The sequence below is a fragment of the Siphateles boraxobius genome, unplaced genomic scaffold (assembly GCF_051911475.1).
Source record: "Siphateles boraxobius isolate OS27281-9 unplaced genomic scaffold, OSU_SipBor_1 9, whole genome shotgun sequence".
NCBI lineage: Eukaryota > Metazoa > Chordata > Actinopteri > Cypriniformes > Leuciscidae > Siphateles > Siphateles boraxobius.
In genome coordinates, this window is record NW_027509219.1 from 25121976 (window position 1) to 25140285 (window position 18310).

The 18310-nt window shown below is 38.0% G+C and overlaps 1 protein-coding gene across 1 annotated transcript in view; it reads left to right on the forward strand.

Moving 5' to 3' along the window:
* adamts10 (ADAM metallopeptidase with thrombospondin type 1 motif, 10) overlaps positions 1-18310 on the forward strand; it is a 74901-nt gene that overhangs the window by 10920 nt on the left and 45671 nt on the right. The window contains exons 2-6 of the mRNA XM_077224314.1: positions 461-780; positions 9064-9422; positions 11929-12088; positions 12833-13035; positions 13718-13801. Coding sequence (XP_077080429.1) covers positions 678-780; positions 9064-9422; positions 11929-12088; positions 12833-13035; positions 13718-13801 — 909 coding nt within the window. The 5' untranslated portion in view covers positions 461-677. The remainder of the gene's footprint in view (positions 1-460; positions 781-9063; positions 9423-11928; positions 12089-12832; positions 13036-13717; positions 13802-18310) is intronic.

Sequence of the window (18310 nt, forward strand, 5' to 3'; positions counted from 1 at the left end):
AAAAATGGTAGGCAGTATACACACACAGTATGTACTCCAGTATGTATTATGCAGTATGTTAATTCCAAACACAGCCTATGGCCTCTCACAATGTATCTCATTAGGAATAGTGGTACTACACAAGTACCACTTGTGGCATTTCTCAAACTAAGACTTTTTGTTTTATAGCCTGCCTCAGACGTCAGGCTGCCCTCCTGACCCCACAATGCTTTCCTTTCTTTTGCACTCTTACAGTGAGGGACAGAGTGAAGAGAAACTGCGGCCCCCAGGTTAGAATGCAGGTTTTTTCCTTCCTCCAGGATGTGAAAGGAGGAATGATTGATTAGCTCCAGCGACATGGTGCAAACAACAGCCTCCCAAGCCGACATGTTTGACCGCTCAGAGAGGAACCGTTCAGCCGAGGGACTCCCCCTTTCTTCCTTTTCTTTTGCATCTATCTAACATGTTTTTTTCTCAACAGGGAGGCTCTTATTGATGTTCCACGGTTGTACACATCTCAGAACTACCCGTCCTCTACCTCCGACTCTGAGAGGCGAAGCGTCAGGATCCAAGTAGAAGTGAAGCCGCCATGGCTCCAGAATTCTGTGCGTCACTTTGGTGAGCGTGGGGCCATCAGAGGGCAGAAGACATGTTGGGACAGAGGGCTGGCCACTGCACTGAAGCTTGCTGTAGTAACCATGGAAACGGTGTGGAGGAGTTTGGCCTGCATTGGCATCTTCGCCATGGTTGCCAGTGGAGTAGCAGAGAGTTGGAGTCCTGAGGATTTTGCTCAGTCTCAAGGTAAGATTCTTGATTGTTTTTCCATTGTGATGAATTTTAAGTAAATGGTGTGAAAATTAAGAATTAATTTTGTTTTAGTCATCATTTGTTGTCATTAAAATTAGAGATGCACCGGTCGACTTGGCATATATTGGAACTGGGCGGTTTTTCGTTTTATTCTGGCCGATCTCTATTCCGAACTAACTGCATTGCAATCAAAAACACTATTCAACATAAATAGCAATATTAATATCTGAAAAAGACAAATTATTACCTTAGTCTGACTGAAATTAACTTTTAAAGTACATGTAAATGCACTTGTTCCGCTAGAATTTACCTGAGGTAATTTTCCGTTTCACAATGGAGGCAGCAACGGCAGATCATCAAAGCTGTAAAACGGAATGGATTGCTAGCCTTGAGCTTTGAGCGGTAACAAACCATTTAGACACCCAGGAACAGATGCACTGCAATGTCAGTTAGCATCACAAGAGCCAGCCGGACTCGATGACCCATCTTTCTATTAAACCGACCACTTTCTCTTTTTATACGATTAGTGACCCTGTTATCTCTCTGACAAGACTCACATGATGCACCCTTTTAGACATCTGACATCAAAATGTACATTCTTGCTGCGTACTAATCCCGTTAAGTCATTTCAAATATATAAGATTTAGACCTCATTTACGTTATATAAGAACACGTTCAAGCATGTGGGTTTAACTTAATTTTGTTGTCCGGGCCAGTTCTGAGCAAGTGCGTGAGCATATCTGGCTGAGTTTCTGTGTGTTTATTTAAAAGGCGTACGGGACAAATTTGCAGACCTAGTTGCTGTTAAACTTTTTTGTCCTTTGAATAGCTTAACATAGTGCATTTTGCCCTCCCATAATTAGTGTTACATCAAGTAGCATCCGGTTATTAAAACAGAGCACTGAGTTTTTGTATAATCTGGCCACATGCTGGGACCAGTCACCGCAAGGATATATTTTAATCTTGTAGTCCAAATAGCAGCATGGCAGACGATACACAAACAGGATATGGATGGTTTTTGAGTCGCTGACAGGGCCTCCGTTCAAGAAAGACTGATTTCTCAGGCTGGCATAAGGAAGAGTTTTTTTCCCTCCACAAGTCTGGGTGCACTCGCTGACTTGATACAGCTGTTGCACATCTGGAAAAGGTAGAGAGACGCCTCTCTTTCTCCAGGCTGGTTTCCAGAGAAAAACTATGGTTAAAAAAGGGGTTCACTTCAGTTTGCCACACGGTCCTAATTAAAGGTTGTTCTCCTTGACCTTCTAAAATAAACTTTCAAACCCTGGGCGGCTCCTGACGGTGGTTTATTTGAATCAAAAGTGTTTATACTTTTAATGGGGCTCTGTCTATGGCGAGGGAGTTTATGGGGAAGTAACACAGTCATCCTCCTCCTCTCTGGTTCCTCGTTGAGATTAAAGACACATCAAAGGTTTCGGAGGATCAGTGTTCACTGTAGGTGTGAGAGCAGGGAATACCATTCCATCAATTGTGGGCCTTATGTTTATTTAAGATAGTGCCGGTTGATGGCGGTCAGCGGACTGGGCGTGTTGTACAGTTTGAGCTCTACTTTCATGCTTTGACATAAGACCCAGCTGTGCTCTTGTCAGGGTCCGAAATTAACACCCACCAGGCGGCAAATGGGGGTAGATTTTCCGTTTGGCGAGTAAAAAAGGCTATCCGCCACACTGGCGGGTGAATGTTCCAGACATTCTAGAAAGTTCCGGGAGTCTCCCGCATATTGATAGCGGCTCCCTGATGCCCGCAAATTAGTTTAACCTCCTGGAATCTAGAGCGAGCGAGAAAGAGCGTGCACATACTGTGCTTCAAACCGTGTAGCGCGCGCACCGGTGAGAGCGAGAGACCTTGCGTGTGTGTGCGTGTGTGCGTCAAGAAGCGTGTGTGAACCTTCACACCTAAAATAGACCTACACTAAATATATTTTTTTAACTTAAATAATTAACAAATTAAGATGACAAAAAGAAAACACTGAATCAGTTTGTTATTTTTAAAAAGTAAAATTATGCTTGGCTGGTGGATTTTTTTCATCTACCAGTCCCCATGGCAGGTTAGCCAAAAAGTTAATTTCAGACCCTGGCTCTTGTTACTGTGACTGTCTGGATTCATGTTATAGAGAGAGGCTGAAATGGTTAACCCTGGGTCTTCTAAACCCGGGTAAACAGAACCCTGGGTTATCTTGCTTCCCGTTTCACACTGCACATAATTTACCCGGGATTAATAATTAATCATCCTAAACAGGAGGATTAACAGTCCTAAACCCTGGGTTAACATTTGATGAGCGCAGCAGGTGACCTGTTTACATAAAGACTATAGCATTGTGCATCCTCATATTATATACAGTAGCTATTGTTGACTGTACTATTAAGTTTATACTGAATAGACTTTTCTCACTAGGAATCTGAAAATCTTTTTCACTCCAATTGACATTTTCTCTCGCCGTTTGATATTTTTCCCCTCAAACACTGAAACAACTATAAAAATGCTCCGATAACAACAAACGATACCAGGCAGCGTGTGTACAGTGTTTGTGTCCAGACAAGAAACACAGACAACAGAGAGTATAATAGGGATAAACTCAACACACGTGTCATTTGGATTAAAACTAAATCGTATAGTAAACCATGAACTGTCACCTGATTTATGTATAACGAATGCTTCCCAACATTTTTACAGGATGTTTGCAGGTCAAGAAGTTTCATGAACGCAAACATCCAAGACAACGTTTGAATACTGAATTGTACGGACGATTCACACACACAATTATGTAAAAAACGCCCGTCTTGGCGTGAATCCTAGTAAACAAAGTCGGTTATATCTCAAGTGAACAGTAGCCTATATTCAAATGCCATCGATGTGTTCGGTCTTAAAGGGAGGGCAGTCTAATAAACCTGCTGCTGTTTTAATGTTAATCAAACTAAGGATTAATTTGGACTTAACTAAATAGGCTACATTTTTTAACTTTACAAAAAGATCCATCTATATTATTTATACAGTAATGAATATGCAGTGTTATTTCGTATTTGATTACTTTATTCAAATTTCTGTATCTCAACACTACTGTTAGATCTACCCAAAAAATACTGTTTATTTCATTTCATTTCTTTGTTCTATTGTATTTATTTGTGATTATTTTGTCTTATTTTATTACGGACTGCTTACTTGTCTTTTAATAATCTTTTAAATTCACATTAATTAGGCTGGAAGTTTTTGTATCAGAATTGGAACAAGGATTTGATATTTCACAGGTGTCTAAACATTTAAACCACTGACACAATCCTTAGCACTGAGCCCTGCTGGAGCAGCTCTAAATATGTGCTGTGCTATTAAATGAAAGATAAAATATGATAGAGCAATAGAATGAACAGTGAAAGTAACAGAAGCTCATACAATGCATTTTAGCAGGCTTAATTAAGCATGGAAATAACTGAAGGAAATATGTATATATATATATATATATATGATGAACAAATTAAGCCAACTAATATGATTTTTATTATTTTGTTTTCTCGTTTCATGTACCTACGTCTAGAAGGGCCAACACATCAATAGTTTCAGAGATACTTATAACTACACTGAACAGAATTATAAACGCAAAACTTTTGTTTTTGCCCCCATTTTTCATGAGCTGAACTCAAAGACCTAAGACTTTTTCTATGTAACCAAAAGGCCTATTTCTCTCAAATATTGTTGACAAATCTGTAAATCTGTGTTAGTGAGCACTTCTCCTGTTCAGCTCATCTATTTTTTCATTTAAAAGTTGAATTTCTTGCCCAAAGCCAATACATTTTTTTTAGAGCTTCCAGAAATAAGAAAAAAAATGCGGTCACAATTTAGCCTGACGTCGTCATACTCAGATTCTAGTCAGAATGTGAGTCTGAAACTGCTCCATTGGGCTGTAATTATGGGGCGTGTGTCAACCGAACCAGGAAATAAAAGGCCTCTGCACTCAATTGGATAGACCTAGAACCAATCAGAGCAACGGAGTAAGTTACGTATGTTGAGAGATAGATTAAGTTGATAGAATAAACTTTTTCCGAATCCCGTAGGAAGGACGGCAAAAACATCTTTCCCATCGACAAATGCCTTGATCGCGGTTCTCTGTTCCTCTTCTAAAATTAATGCGCTGTCTATATCTTCTATAACACACGTGATAGCGGAATATACACAACTCAATTCTCCAGCGGCAGCCATGAATTCAACCCAAGCGCTCTGATGACGTGGATGGTTACGTTACCCTTGCTCACATAGATATGTCTATGGTTGCTCATCTGTCCATCATCGTATAAAGCCCGCCCTGACAATTTGATTGGTCCGAACAATTTTTGTTCGGGCATAATAGTTCCTCAACGGATCGAGTCCAGACCGAACTTCCCGACCTAAAAATTTTGTGGGCAGGGTTCGGGCTGGCATCCAGGCTAGTCACAATTGTGACCGGTGGGATTAAACGGGTTTAATTAACTTTTCAGTTAACAGTCGTTTCATACCAAACCACTCCACCAATGTAAACCCAGACAGCAACGCAGGGTGTATAGGGCCAGCAGTGTCCTTAAATGTAATCAAAACTGTTGGTCTGTTGGTTCTGTTGGTCCGGTGATGATTTTGAGTCTGCACATGCTTTAAAAACCCAATGAAAACACATGTGGGTCTCAGAAGCAGCTGCACTTTCAGTAATTAGACAGTGTTATTGAGCGGCCCAGTCTGAATAACTGCTGTGAGGAGGGAAAGAGGGGATCTTTTATATTTTCAGCACTTGGTTTGAGCCCTATTTCCTTCCTTATGGCTTAATTAAATGGACCACATATATTATAAGGTTACTTGTCCTTCTCGCGCTGTTGTACACAATGCCAGATTTAATATAAGTCACATGGTGCATCTGCTGATGTATTTTTAGAGCTTTGAGAGATTATGGAAAGTCCTAAGACAAGCTGAATCAAGATCACTCACAAGTCTCATCTTCATGCTTCTGGACCCAAACAAAAGAGTCATTGCTGTCGCCCTGCTCACAGTGTTTGAACTGGCAGAATGGGGTAAACAAACCAATGACCAATGGAACGAACCTTGTTACATATAAAGGACACTGATCATGGTTTACTTCTTCACACAGAGTTTCTGAATGTTTAAATGAGTTTGGTTTGGTTTCAGGATGTTTTTCTCTTTGGCAATCTCCACCCCTTGGGTGCAGTTTTTCGAATGCCAAATTTGGACAATTAATCTCCAGGCTCTCTGTCGGGACAGGAAGTATACAATTTCAGGATTTCCATAGCAAAAGGCAGCCCTTGGCCTTTGGGCTGCTAGCTTGTGTTTCTTCTCTGTGGTCTACTCAATAGTTTCACTGTGAACTCTTTTGTTCGCCAATTGACACGGTCAGAGTACATGACTGCAAATGAATAAAATCCAGAGGCCAGAGGCTCTCTGAATGAGCCCCAGCTGAACCAGCATATAGCAATCTGCCTCAAATTGATTGTTTACATATGTATTGTTGATTTGAGTTAACTGTTCTCACTTATTTGGTTTTTAACTGCTTCCATTCCATTGATGAGATTTTCCATCATTAATGACACAATGCTTCCCTGCCTTTGACACGTTATTCCGGCAATCCATGTTTCAATTGCTATACAGTAGGGGGTGCTATTACGCATCTTCTGAAATAGTACAGAATTACCAAGGGGGTAATCCATCAGCCGGAAGTTGAAGCCTCACGGGAGCCGCCATTGTAGCAGAACTTCACCTGCTGTTAGCATTCCATTGACTCCCATTCATTTTGGCGTCACTTTGACAGCGAATAACTTTACATCTGAGGTGTCCAAATACTTAATTTGTCCATTATTTCTAAATAAACACGACAATGTATAAAAGGCTCCATTACTTTGTATCTTACGTTATGGCCCTGTAGAAGCCGTTTTTGTTAAAAACAGGCTAACGATTGCATCATAACCACGCGACTTTCTGTCGCACAATAGAGACATTACTGTATAGACAGGAGGAAAAGCTTGCCGGCAATCGGGGGGACGTCCCATCAAGGGAGAAGCCCATAGATAATGAGTCCATAAAAGCAACGGGACAAAATATTTCAACAACGTTTTTGGGGAATTGGAAATAATTCGGTATGTGGCAAGTGAATACATATGAAGTGACATTTATTCACGAACTTTAATAATTTATCTACTTCATTAAATAATGAAGTATCGGTAACGGCCGGTATATTGACGGGGATGGAGAAATTATCAGGAAATTATACCGGCAATGTAAGAAAAGAAAACAATCTCAATGCCAATCTTGGTTAACGTTCCTTTATTTATTTACAGATCTACGCTTGAAGATGAATGTGATCCCTTTCATCCTGGTCGGAAGCCATCTACAAAATGTCATAGCCTATAACGTGAAATAAAGAAAAAAGTTTTTTGTTCAAGTGTTTTTGACCATGATTTATTAGCCAAAACTGCATGATTTAACACCTAGCTCACAATTAATTATATATTTGAATATTAGCCTATGCATATGTTTTACGAGAAGAGAAGAAATCATGTAGAACAATAAGCAATTTTAAGAGACTATAAATGAATAGCCTATATTGAATGGATCCGAAAATGACTCGGGGATATTGTATACTGACAGTATGGTTCCTGGGCTTATATATGTCTTGATGTAGATCGAAGGAAACGAAGAAGGGTGTTTTTTTAAATAATGCATGTATGTGTGCATGTGCTATTTGAATCACTTTTAATAATTTTGGATGATTGTACATGTTCTTTATTATCTGTTATTTTTTATTTTATATACGTGTGTGTGTGTGTGTGTGTGTGTGTGTGTGTGTGTGTGTGTGTGTGTGTGTGTGTGTGTGTGTGTGTGTGTGTGTGTGTGTGTGTGTGTGTGTTAAAAATAAAATGGGCGGTTAAATAACTATTGGGTATGAATTCATATCACAAGTTCTTGAACATCATTTTACATCACTTCTTAATAGTATACATTAACTTAATATGGCGTACTGGCGTTACATTTAAAAATAAATACTATACAAATTAATGATTAATCAGAATACTTACTCCTGCTCACTCACGCCAAAGAACTCTTTGCTCAAGTTCCCCGTCTCTGCAAGATTAACGTTGGCAATTTTCACGCACAGCTACTTGAAGATTTACGTCTGTCAGACAGGTTGCTCGCGTCATCAAGCTAAGTTTGAGTCGGTTTGAGTCTGCGCGTCAGGAACGAAAGTGCTCAAAAATCGCTAAAAATGGGCTTCAACTGTCTCAACAGAGTTCCAATGAGATGGCTCTGTCCACTTTTTATACTTTCTATGAGAATTACATACAGAATCCAAAAACAAGTGAAGCAGCAGAAACAAGTGATTGAAGATTGCTTATGTACACATCTAAGATATTGCGACCACGACCATCAAACATCAACAGCATGTAAATAAAAACTGCAGAGGCTCTGTTCTTTATTTTGATGCATTGTATGTTCAGATATTCATACAACAAAATATTGAAAGTTTTATGAAAACAAAATTTCCCGATTAACGAAAGATTGCCTGATCCTTTTGGTGAGGGGCATGTTTGTTTTGATGATTTCAAAAATCAACAGCGTTTACCAGAATTTACTTACTGCACCTTTAAAGTAAAATAAAACCGCTTTTGTTGGATGATTGGAGACTTTATCCATATATAAATATAATATATCCAATATATTCTATTACAATATTATAAAATAATAATATGATAAAATTTTATAGTATATTAAAATTTTTTATAATATACACTACCATTTAAAAAATTTGAGGTGTAGGAAGTTTTTCTTTTTTTCCCCCCTACATAATACTTTTATTAAGCAAGAACACATTAAATTGATGATAATATTACAAAAGGTTTTCTATTTTATAAAAAATGCTGTCCTTTCTATTAAAAATATAAATGAGCATTTCTTGAGCATCAAAACAGTATATTAGAATGATTTCTAAAACATCATGTGGCACTGAAGACTGAAGTAAAGATTGCTAAAAATTGCCATCACAGGAATAAACTACATTTTAAAATAGAAACTTTGTAATAATATTTCACAATATTACCTTTTTAACTATACTTTTAATCAAATAAATGGAGCCTTGGTGAGCATATACTCCCCAAACTTTTGAACGGTAAATACTATTATTTGTGCATAAAATTACAAAATTCAATGCACATTTAATTGCTTGTTGTGGGAGCTGTATAAACTCAATTCAACTTCCATCCATCAATCTCATGGTAGTTTTTTGTGTTTCCACAGCTGAGTTTCTGTCCAGCATAGGCCAGTATGAGATCGCCATCCCAGTACGTGTGGGGCCGCATGGGGAAACACTGTCGGAAGAGGAGACTTCTCACGGGAATGGCCGACACCGGCGTAGCACAGAAACGCAGAGCGTTCCAGACCCACAGCTGTACTATCAGCTCTCTACGTCGAGCGCTGACCTTCTGCTCAACCTCACGCTGCAGGGAGGATTGCTTTCGCAACAGTTCCGTGTGGAATACTGGAAGAGGGGGCACTTGGCTTGGAGTCACCCATACTTGCCCAACTGCCACTACGTGGGTCACCTGCAGCACCAGCCTCAATCTAGTTCTGTGGCTCTTAGCAACTGTAACGGCCTGGTGAGCGCCACTGTACTTTTGTAGGAAACAGTGCTGAGTCTCAAATTATGTACTAATGACTGTGTACTAAACCGAAGCACAATGTCGTCAAATGTGGAAGTCCGCAGAATTGGCTGCAACTATAGCCTTAAAGGAATATTCCGGGTTCAAGGCAAGGCAAGCTTAAAGGAGAACTCCGGTCAATTTTAACATTGAGCTCATTTTTTTGTAAATTTGGAGTGCTGTCAGTACAGAGAACTGGCTGAATTAACATCACTTTTATTCATATCTTTCACATCTACTGCAGTCAGATTCACCATGTTCACTCTGAATAAAATCACTCACATGGCTGTGCACTTGTAATGACACATCAAGGATGTTAAGAGGCTAAAAGCAGGTTTAAAACTTGCCCCATTTAAGTCAACAGGGTACAAATTTTAAAAAGAGGATAACCCGGTGTAGGCAACACCGATTTTTGTCGTTGTTCTATGTACTGACAGCACTCCAAATTTACAAAAAAATGACCCGATTGTTCTCCTTTAATCAACAGGCATAATGTAAAAAATATAAAAAATAAAAACTCTTTCCCCACCATTGATGGAAATTTCCGTAATTTGTAAGATAACACAGATTTTCCAGCTTTCCTTTTTTACACTGTTATATGGTAAGGGGCACTATTACGCATCTTCTGAAAGAGTACGGAATCTCCTGATCAAAACACATGTGAAGAAGATGCAGAAACAAGTGATATCAAATGCATCCATATGTAAAATAATGCGATCATCAACATTAAGCAGCATATAAATCAAAACTGCCTAACGTTACCGAATGAAATGTCGACCCAGGACAAGCTATAGGACTGTGCAAGCATTAGGGGTGTTGATGGACTCAATCTACTCCATCAATATTTTGATCACCGTTCTGAATCTGATCTGGATGAAGGTTTTGACAAAAACATGATTTGATCAGCTTTTTGCTCAATTTAGCTTTTTTTATGAAACACCCATATTCAAGTGTTGATTTAAAAAAAATATAATAGATGAAGCTTGAATATTTTTTTGTTTGTTTATAAAGCAGAGGGTCTGTTCTTTCTTTTGATATGTTGCATGTTCAGATATTCATACGTCAAAATATTCTGGGGGCCATTTTTGTGAACATGTTCAAAAACGCTGGTGGTGGCTGGCAACTTCTTCTTTTTTTTTAAATGCTGGAGGGGAAAGAGTTAAAAAAATGTGGGTTTTTTTTGTTTTGTTTTTTAAGAAAGTCTCTTTTGCTCACCAAGGCTGCATTTGATTGGTCAAAAAATATTCATATTTTAGTGGAAACCAAAAGTTCAAAAGAACATTATTTTTTTCAAAAAAACATCTTTTGTGACATTATAAATGTATTTATTGTCAGTTTTGCTGAATAAAATTGCTGTGTCCTTGCTGAATAAAAGTAAAAAAAAAATTATAAAAAGTTTTTTTCAAACTAAAAGCATGTTAACATGCAAATTGTTTACATATTCTTACTATACTTTTGATACTTTTTAATGTTTATGGATTGACTATTAACTTAAATTTTAAGTGTCTCACTGTAAAAAAAAAAGGAGGGACAAGTGGAAATTCATTTTTGCAATCAGTCCCAGAATATTCCTTTAAATGGCTTTATCATTTTGTTGAACATTTCCATCACATGAGGCTCAGGTAGATAATTCTGCATGTTGAAGTAATTATGTATTATTCAATGTAATCTCTTTCTTGGGTGAAACTCCCTCGGGTGAGTTGTCGTGATACCCCTGTAGATCTGAAATGGGCAGCTGTTGCTAAAGTCTGTCTCTCCCAGCTGGTGTAAAGCTCAGCTTCAAAAACAGGTGTTTTGGAGCCTAATGATGGATTTAGTTTCAAGCAGCATGCTGTGGCATGCTCATTACTTGCATGAGCTGGTAATACACCTGCGTAAACAGATTACAAAGTCAAGACCAGTGCTTTTTTATCCAGACCCTTTGAGTATAGTGTTATGTCTGATAAATGCCATCAGACATCACAGGCAACTCTCTGGCATCACAGGTGCTATCAAATGTCCAGCCTGGTCGATAATGTATCCATTTTGATTCAATTGTGTGTACACCAACACATGTAAATACAATGGATGATTAAGCTTGCTCATGAAGGCGGGAAGAAACTTCCAGGTTAATTATTGGTGATCAGAGTAGCATGACACTATTCATCAGGGAATTCTCAGTGTGTCCACAAGACCATCACTAAGCACATTACAGGATTATATGGACTTGAAAAGTGTGACTGAGAGAGAAGAAACAATGAAACATGCTAAGATCCTTTGGCCTTCTGCCATGAGTTCCCATTTCATCCAGGATTATAAGATCTGGATAAGATCATTATAATGAGCGCGAAGCTCATTATTTTAGTTGGGGAGATTAATGATGGGATGATTCGATGATTTTTCTGTGTATCTACTAGATTTTAAACTCAGATTGAGCTGACAGGCTAAAATGAAGTGCTAATCTATGGTTTCTTGGCTTTTTCAGCAAGGGGTTATTGTAGCTGGAGGTGAGGAGTATCTTATCGAACCCCTGGTTTCTGCTAAAAACTTTACCAATGAGGATGGCAGAGAAGGACGCCCACATGTGGTGTACAAACGGTCGTCTCTGAGATACCAGAACATGGACCAGTCCTGTGGAGTCATTGGTAAGAATGATAAAAACCATGAAGATGTATTTTATACATCAACAACCCCTTAAAAAGAAAATTCACTAAACCATTTCATGGTATTTTTCAGTATATACGGTATCCCATTTTATCCCGAACATTAAAGTTGCATTGTAATGGAAGTAGCGACATATCATTTCATCTGTATTTTATGTGAGTAAAACAAATAGTCCAAAAATATTGAGCAGGGACTTGGGTTTTATCTATCAGTTGTTGATTAGATGGACGCAGATCTGAATCTGAATAGTTTCCTGATTATTTACTCACCCACAGCCCATCCAAGATATATATGTCTTTCTTTCTTCAGCTGAAGAGAAATTAAGTTTTTTTGTGGAAAACATTCCATTTTTGGGTGAACTTCCTGTAAGCAGCTGACTAAATGATTGGAAAAGTCTGACATACACCAGAGAGAAGTTTGTAATTTCATCAGAAGATTGAATAATGCATGTAAAAAATAGATAGGGTGAATTTATATGCCATGCATCTTTACAGATCTAACTTATTTCGTACACAGCCTTGTTTATTGAAACCAACCTGACTTTTTTGAAAGTAATCAATTCTTTGGCAGCTCATTCACAGTTTGAAGTTACGCTGAAGTACTTCACAAAAACGCAATAACATGGTCTTTCAGAAGGTTTTCAACATGGATTTGTTTTTATGTCACATGATTTTAACAAAAAACTGTGTAGGTACACTACAGTCTTGCTCATTGTTCCTCCTCAGACGAAAAGCCGGGTAAGAGCTATGGATGGTGGCAGAGAACAATAAAGCCCTTACCCAACCAGATGGGACGGGGCCAGTTACCACTGAAGCGCTCTGTCAGCCGAGAGCGCTACGTCGAAACCCTAGTGGTTGCCGACAAGATGATGGTCAGCTATCACGGCCGTCGCGATATTGAGCAGTACATTCTGGCCGTCATGAATATTGTAAGCTTCAACTCTCCTTGTTCTTTTTTACATGCTTTAAGGATACAAAAAATAAAGTCCTTTAATCGTTTACTCACCCTCATGTCTTTTGAAAACCATATGACTTTCATCTTTCCATGTACCGAAAAGGAGTCATTTATAGCAGAATGTCCAAATTTCGATCTGTTCCTCACAAACCAATCGCATGTTTTCAGACTACTAGGAATACAGCAAACAATACTGTTGACCGTCCCTGGTCTTCCTTTGCTTTCATTGTATGGAATAAAGCTCAGACATTCTACTTGAGATTCTAACAAAGACCTAAAATGAATAGACTGCAATGATATCCCATAGACTTAAGTGAATCTTCAGAGGATGATTGACCTCTCCAGGTAATTTGTATTGGCTCAAAGAAAAAATAGTAAATGAAAACCAGTTGTCTAAGTAACTGTCTTCTGTCACCCTGCAATTCCTTATTTATAATCCCCATGGGCAATTTGTGGCATTGTTACAAATAGTTTAACACCTGTGGAACGTGTTTAATGACGAGATTATCTCACCTCACGGACCTAGAGCTAGCACTGGTTTAATAGTAGACTGTAAAATGTCCATCTTTACAGTAAACAGCAGGCTTAGAAAGGTCTAAAAACTGACAATTGGCTCGTTTTTAAGACTGGTTTTTTCTTGTTTCCCTGGAGGTCAGGTTGCCAAACTGTTCCAGGATTCTAGCCTGGGGAATGCAGTGAACATCGTTGTGACAAGGCTTATTTTACTGATGGAAGACCAGGTACTCTTTTTAAAGCACATTTGCTCACATGCCTACATAGGACTGTCACGATTGTTACATTTGCCTGATCTGGATTATTTTTGCACTTTTTTTTAAATTCCAGTTACATATTGTTATGTCAGTTACATATATTATTATGGGGTGGTGGTGGCGCAGTGGATAAGAAACATGCCTTTTGTGTGAGAGACCCGGGTTTGAATCCACTGTGAGACACCAATGTGTCCCTGAGCAAGACACTTAACCCCTAGTTGCTCCAGAGGCGTGCAACTTCTGAAATATAGCAATTGTAAGTCGCTTTGGATAAAAGTGTCAGCTAAATGAATAAATGTAAATGTAAATATTGCCATCCAAATAAGGAAATGTTAAGTGAACACAGAAATGCCATAAATTGTGCATTTAAAGTTTCTCTTTGTTGTGCAGCAGTGCTTTTTGTGAGTGCGCCAAATGAATGTGTGAAATATAAACGCCTCTGGTGTAAATGCACCATCTGTGAAAGTATAAACTATTGCTTTAGATGATAGAAATATACACTACTGTTCAACCTTTTGGGGCCAGTTACATTTTATTTAAAGAAATTGATACTTTTATTCAGCCTGAATGCATTAAATTGATCAAAAGTGACAGTAAAGATTTTTACAGAAGATTTCTATTTCAAATGAATACAGTTCTTCTCAACTTTCTGTTCATCATAGAATCCTGAAATTAATGTTTCCAAAAATATTAAGCAGCACAACCATTTTAAATTGTAATAATGTTTTGCAATATTACTGTTTTTACTCTATATCTTATCAAATAAATGCAGCCTTGGTGAGCATACGAGATTTCTTAAAAAAAAACATTGAAAAACGTACCTAATTCAAACTTTAGAATGGTAGTGTATATTATTATTCCTTATACTAAGGGGCTTTTGAATCCTTGATTCTGATTGGTCGAGGAACGTTCTATGGTGTGCAATTATTTTCAGGGAAACACATGGTTAAAGTAGTTCCAGGCAGGTCTTGACCGCATTACAGTTTATATCACCTCGCCAAATGATTTCAGTTATTTCAAAGGTCTTTACAGACTTATGCATTAATCAGTTATTATGGAAAAGCACATATCTCTTTCTTGCACTCTCTCTCCAACTCAAACGCACACACATACAGTATGGATACAGACTCGCATGTTGTCAGTGCTGCTCTGATTATTTTATCAGTAAAATAGTTTAGCAACTTAAAAGCTACATGACGTTTCTCACTAACAAGGTGCAGATAAACAGTGTCGCTATTAGTAGACGCTGGTGTCGAACACTGTGAGGCTGAGGTAATTCACACAAGCTTAATCTTTCTCTCTCTCTGATAATTGCATTAGTCTGCTATCAGTGGCTTAAGTCTCTGTTACTAGCTCTAAAATGACGTTTTGGAATTCGCAACGGAGACTTGGGATTAAATGCGTAAGAAATTAGTCCCACACACAATAGCATTTCAAGGACAAAAACCTGACAAATGTCTTGACAAAAGTCTAACCATAGTGTAATCAGAAATTTTTTTACGACGGGCCGTTGAATTATTAGAAAAATAATGCACACACGAGTGGAGAATGGATGTGAGTAAGGACTTCCTATGTGTCTTCGTTTACCTCCCACGCTTCATTGGCAAAGTATCTTCGTCTTCCAGAGTGTCTCTCCTAGTCGTAAATAAAACTCTCAGTTCGGTGTTGTCTTCGTCTTCTTCGTCGTGCCTGAAAAGACTCACCTCTCTTCCAACACCGGTGTGTGCTCCATCATCCACGGTAACAGAAAGGACAGTCAGTATCTCCGGTTCTTCATCCTTCATAGACATTCATCCACAACAGTTCTTGCTACTGCTATTTACTTAATATTTTAATAAATCTGTTTCTCACCTTAATCACCTTGTTTGGAGTATCTGTTTTGTTATACTCGTCAGTTATCCCTTACATATATACACTACCAGTCAAAAGTTTTTGATGGTAAGATTTTTAATGTTTTTAAAAGAAGACTCTTCTGCCCACCAAGGCTGCATTTATTTGATTAAAAATACCAAAACAACAACAAAAAAACAGTAATATTGTTAAATATTATGACAATTTAAAATAACTGTTTTCTATTTTAATATATTTTAAAATGTAATTTATTCCTGTGATCAAAGCTGAATTTTCAGCATCATTACTCCAGTCTTCAGTGTCACATGATCCTTCAGAAATCATTCTAATATGCTGATTTGATGCTTAAAAAAACATTAATTATTATCAATGTTGAAAGCATTGAATTCTTTTTTCAGGATTCTTTGATGAATAGAAAGATCAAAAGAACATCATTTATTTGAAATATAATCTTTTGTACAATAAAACTTTTGATCAATTTAATTCATCCTTGATGAATAAAAGTATTAATTTATTTTACTTCTTTCCCCCAAAAACATAAAATAAAAATTCTTAAGGACCCCAAACTTGTGAACGGTAGTGTTTAAAGGGATAGTTCACCCAAAAATGAAAATTCTGTCAGTATTTACCATAGACTGTAAAAAAAGATGGACGACGCCCCTTCGCTCTCTTCCATTGGCGAGAAGTGAAGCCGCCATTGTCCCGATATGGCGCTGACATCTTGGGACTTAAGTCTGCGCAGTTGCGATTTCGGGACCAGACATGCGGAGTAGTGAGCAGGAAGCTAAAGCCACGAAATCAAGGCCCCGCCCTCTCCCTTGCTGAATCAATCACAAGCACACGCCTCTGCTGCTGAACAACCCATTATGTCGGTGTGCAATAATTAATTATAGAAATTTAGATATTAAATTTAAAGCTCCAATCTCCTCAGTCCTCCAAAGATCATGAAAATAAGTCCTTTGTTGCTTCTGTGACTACTTCGCTCAGAGAACCTGTCAATCACAGCTGTCAATCATAACCCCACAGCGCCGTTTTTATAGCATCAAATAACTTACTAAAAACAAACTTATTTGAAAAACAAACACTTGATCAAATTACATCAAATTACATCAGCAAATTACTTCAAATTACATCAGCGTGATAAAAACTACAGTAAATGACAGAAACTATCTTTGGAAAAAATATATGTGAAGTGTAATTTAATTGTTTAATTGGTCTCACGTCCCGTTGAATAACATGGGGAGGCGGGGTTTATGAGCTATACTAGGACCGGTCACAGGGGGGCGATCGAGACGTTTTGGCTTCACTTTTCAGGGCTTGTGCGGCACGCTTGGTCTTTACACACCCTCATGTTGGTCCAACCCCGTAAGACCTTCGTTCATCTTCGGAACACAAATTATGATATTTTTGATGAAATCTGAGAGCTGGACCACTCCTCCATAGGCTTCTTAAGGGATTGAAGCTTGCCAGCCCCTAAAAGTTATTAAAGATATCGTTTATCGACGAGAATACTTTTTGTGTGCAAAAAATAAATAAATAACGACTTTATTTCAACTATTTATTTCCTTCTCTGTGGGCCTCGAGTCAGTTCACTAGTGATATAGCGCAGTTCTTCTGTTGTTGTACGTAGTGAGCAACAAACCAATAGTGAGCCTACGTGTGACGTAGCTCTACGCTATCACACTACGTTAACTAACTAGAGGCCCAACAAGAAGGAAATGAATAGTTGAAATAAAGTCTTATTTTTGGGGGGTTTTGCACACAAAAAGTATTCTCGTCGCTTGATAAACTTAAGATTGAGCCACTGTAGTCACTTGGATTATTTTAACGATATCTTTAATAACTTTTCGGGGCTGGCAAGTTTCAATCCTTTTGAAGCCTATGGAGGAGTGATCCAGCTCACAGATTTCATCAAAAATATCTTAATTTGTGTTCCGAAGATGAACGAAGGTCTTACGAGGCTGGAACAACATGAGGGTGAGTAAATACTGACAGAATTTTCATTTTTGGGTGAACTATAGGGTGACCAACAGTCCTGTTTTCCCAGGACATGTCCTGTTTTCACATCCTGTCCTGGCCGTCGTGGCTGTTTTTTATAAAGTGATGAAAATGTCCTGGTTTTCAAAAAACTTTTGGGAAAGATCATCTCTAAAGCAAAATATAGATGGGCAAACAAGAAGAATGAGGAAGAAAAACAGGATAAAGAGGAAGAAAACTAAAGATATAAATATATTTTGTTAGTTCGTTTTTGTAAGTTTGTGAGAGCTATTTTTGTTCAATTTGGAGGTATTTCTTTTAGTTATTTATTATTTATATATTTATTTTTCTAATACAGAAGATACATTATTTCTATCATTATTTCATTCATTATTTTTGAAACCTGTCATAATAAAATTTGTTGAGTAACCTCTGAGAAGCCTATCTGAATTTGTGTCTTGTAATATAACAATTTTCTATCCACACAGAGGAGGGATAGCCTACTTTAAATGTATTGAAATTAATAAGGCATCTCTGAGTAAACTTCGAGTATCATTTGAGTATTTGTTTGCCGGGCCGAGTGTCCTGGTTTTTGCTCATCAAAATATGGTCACCCTAGTGAACTATCCCTTTAATGTTACAAAAGCTTTC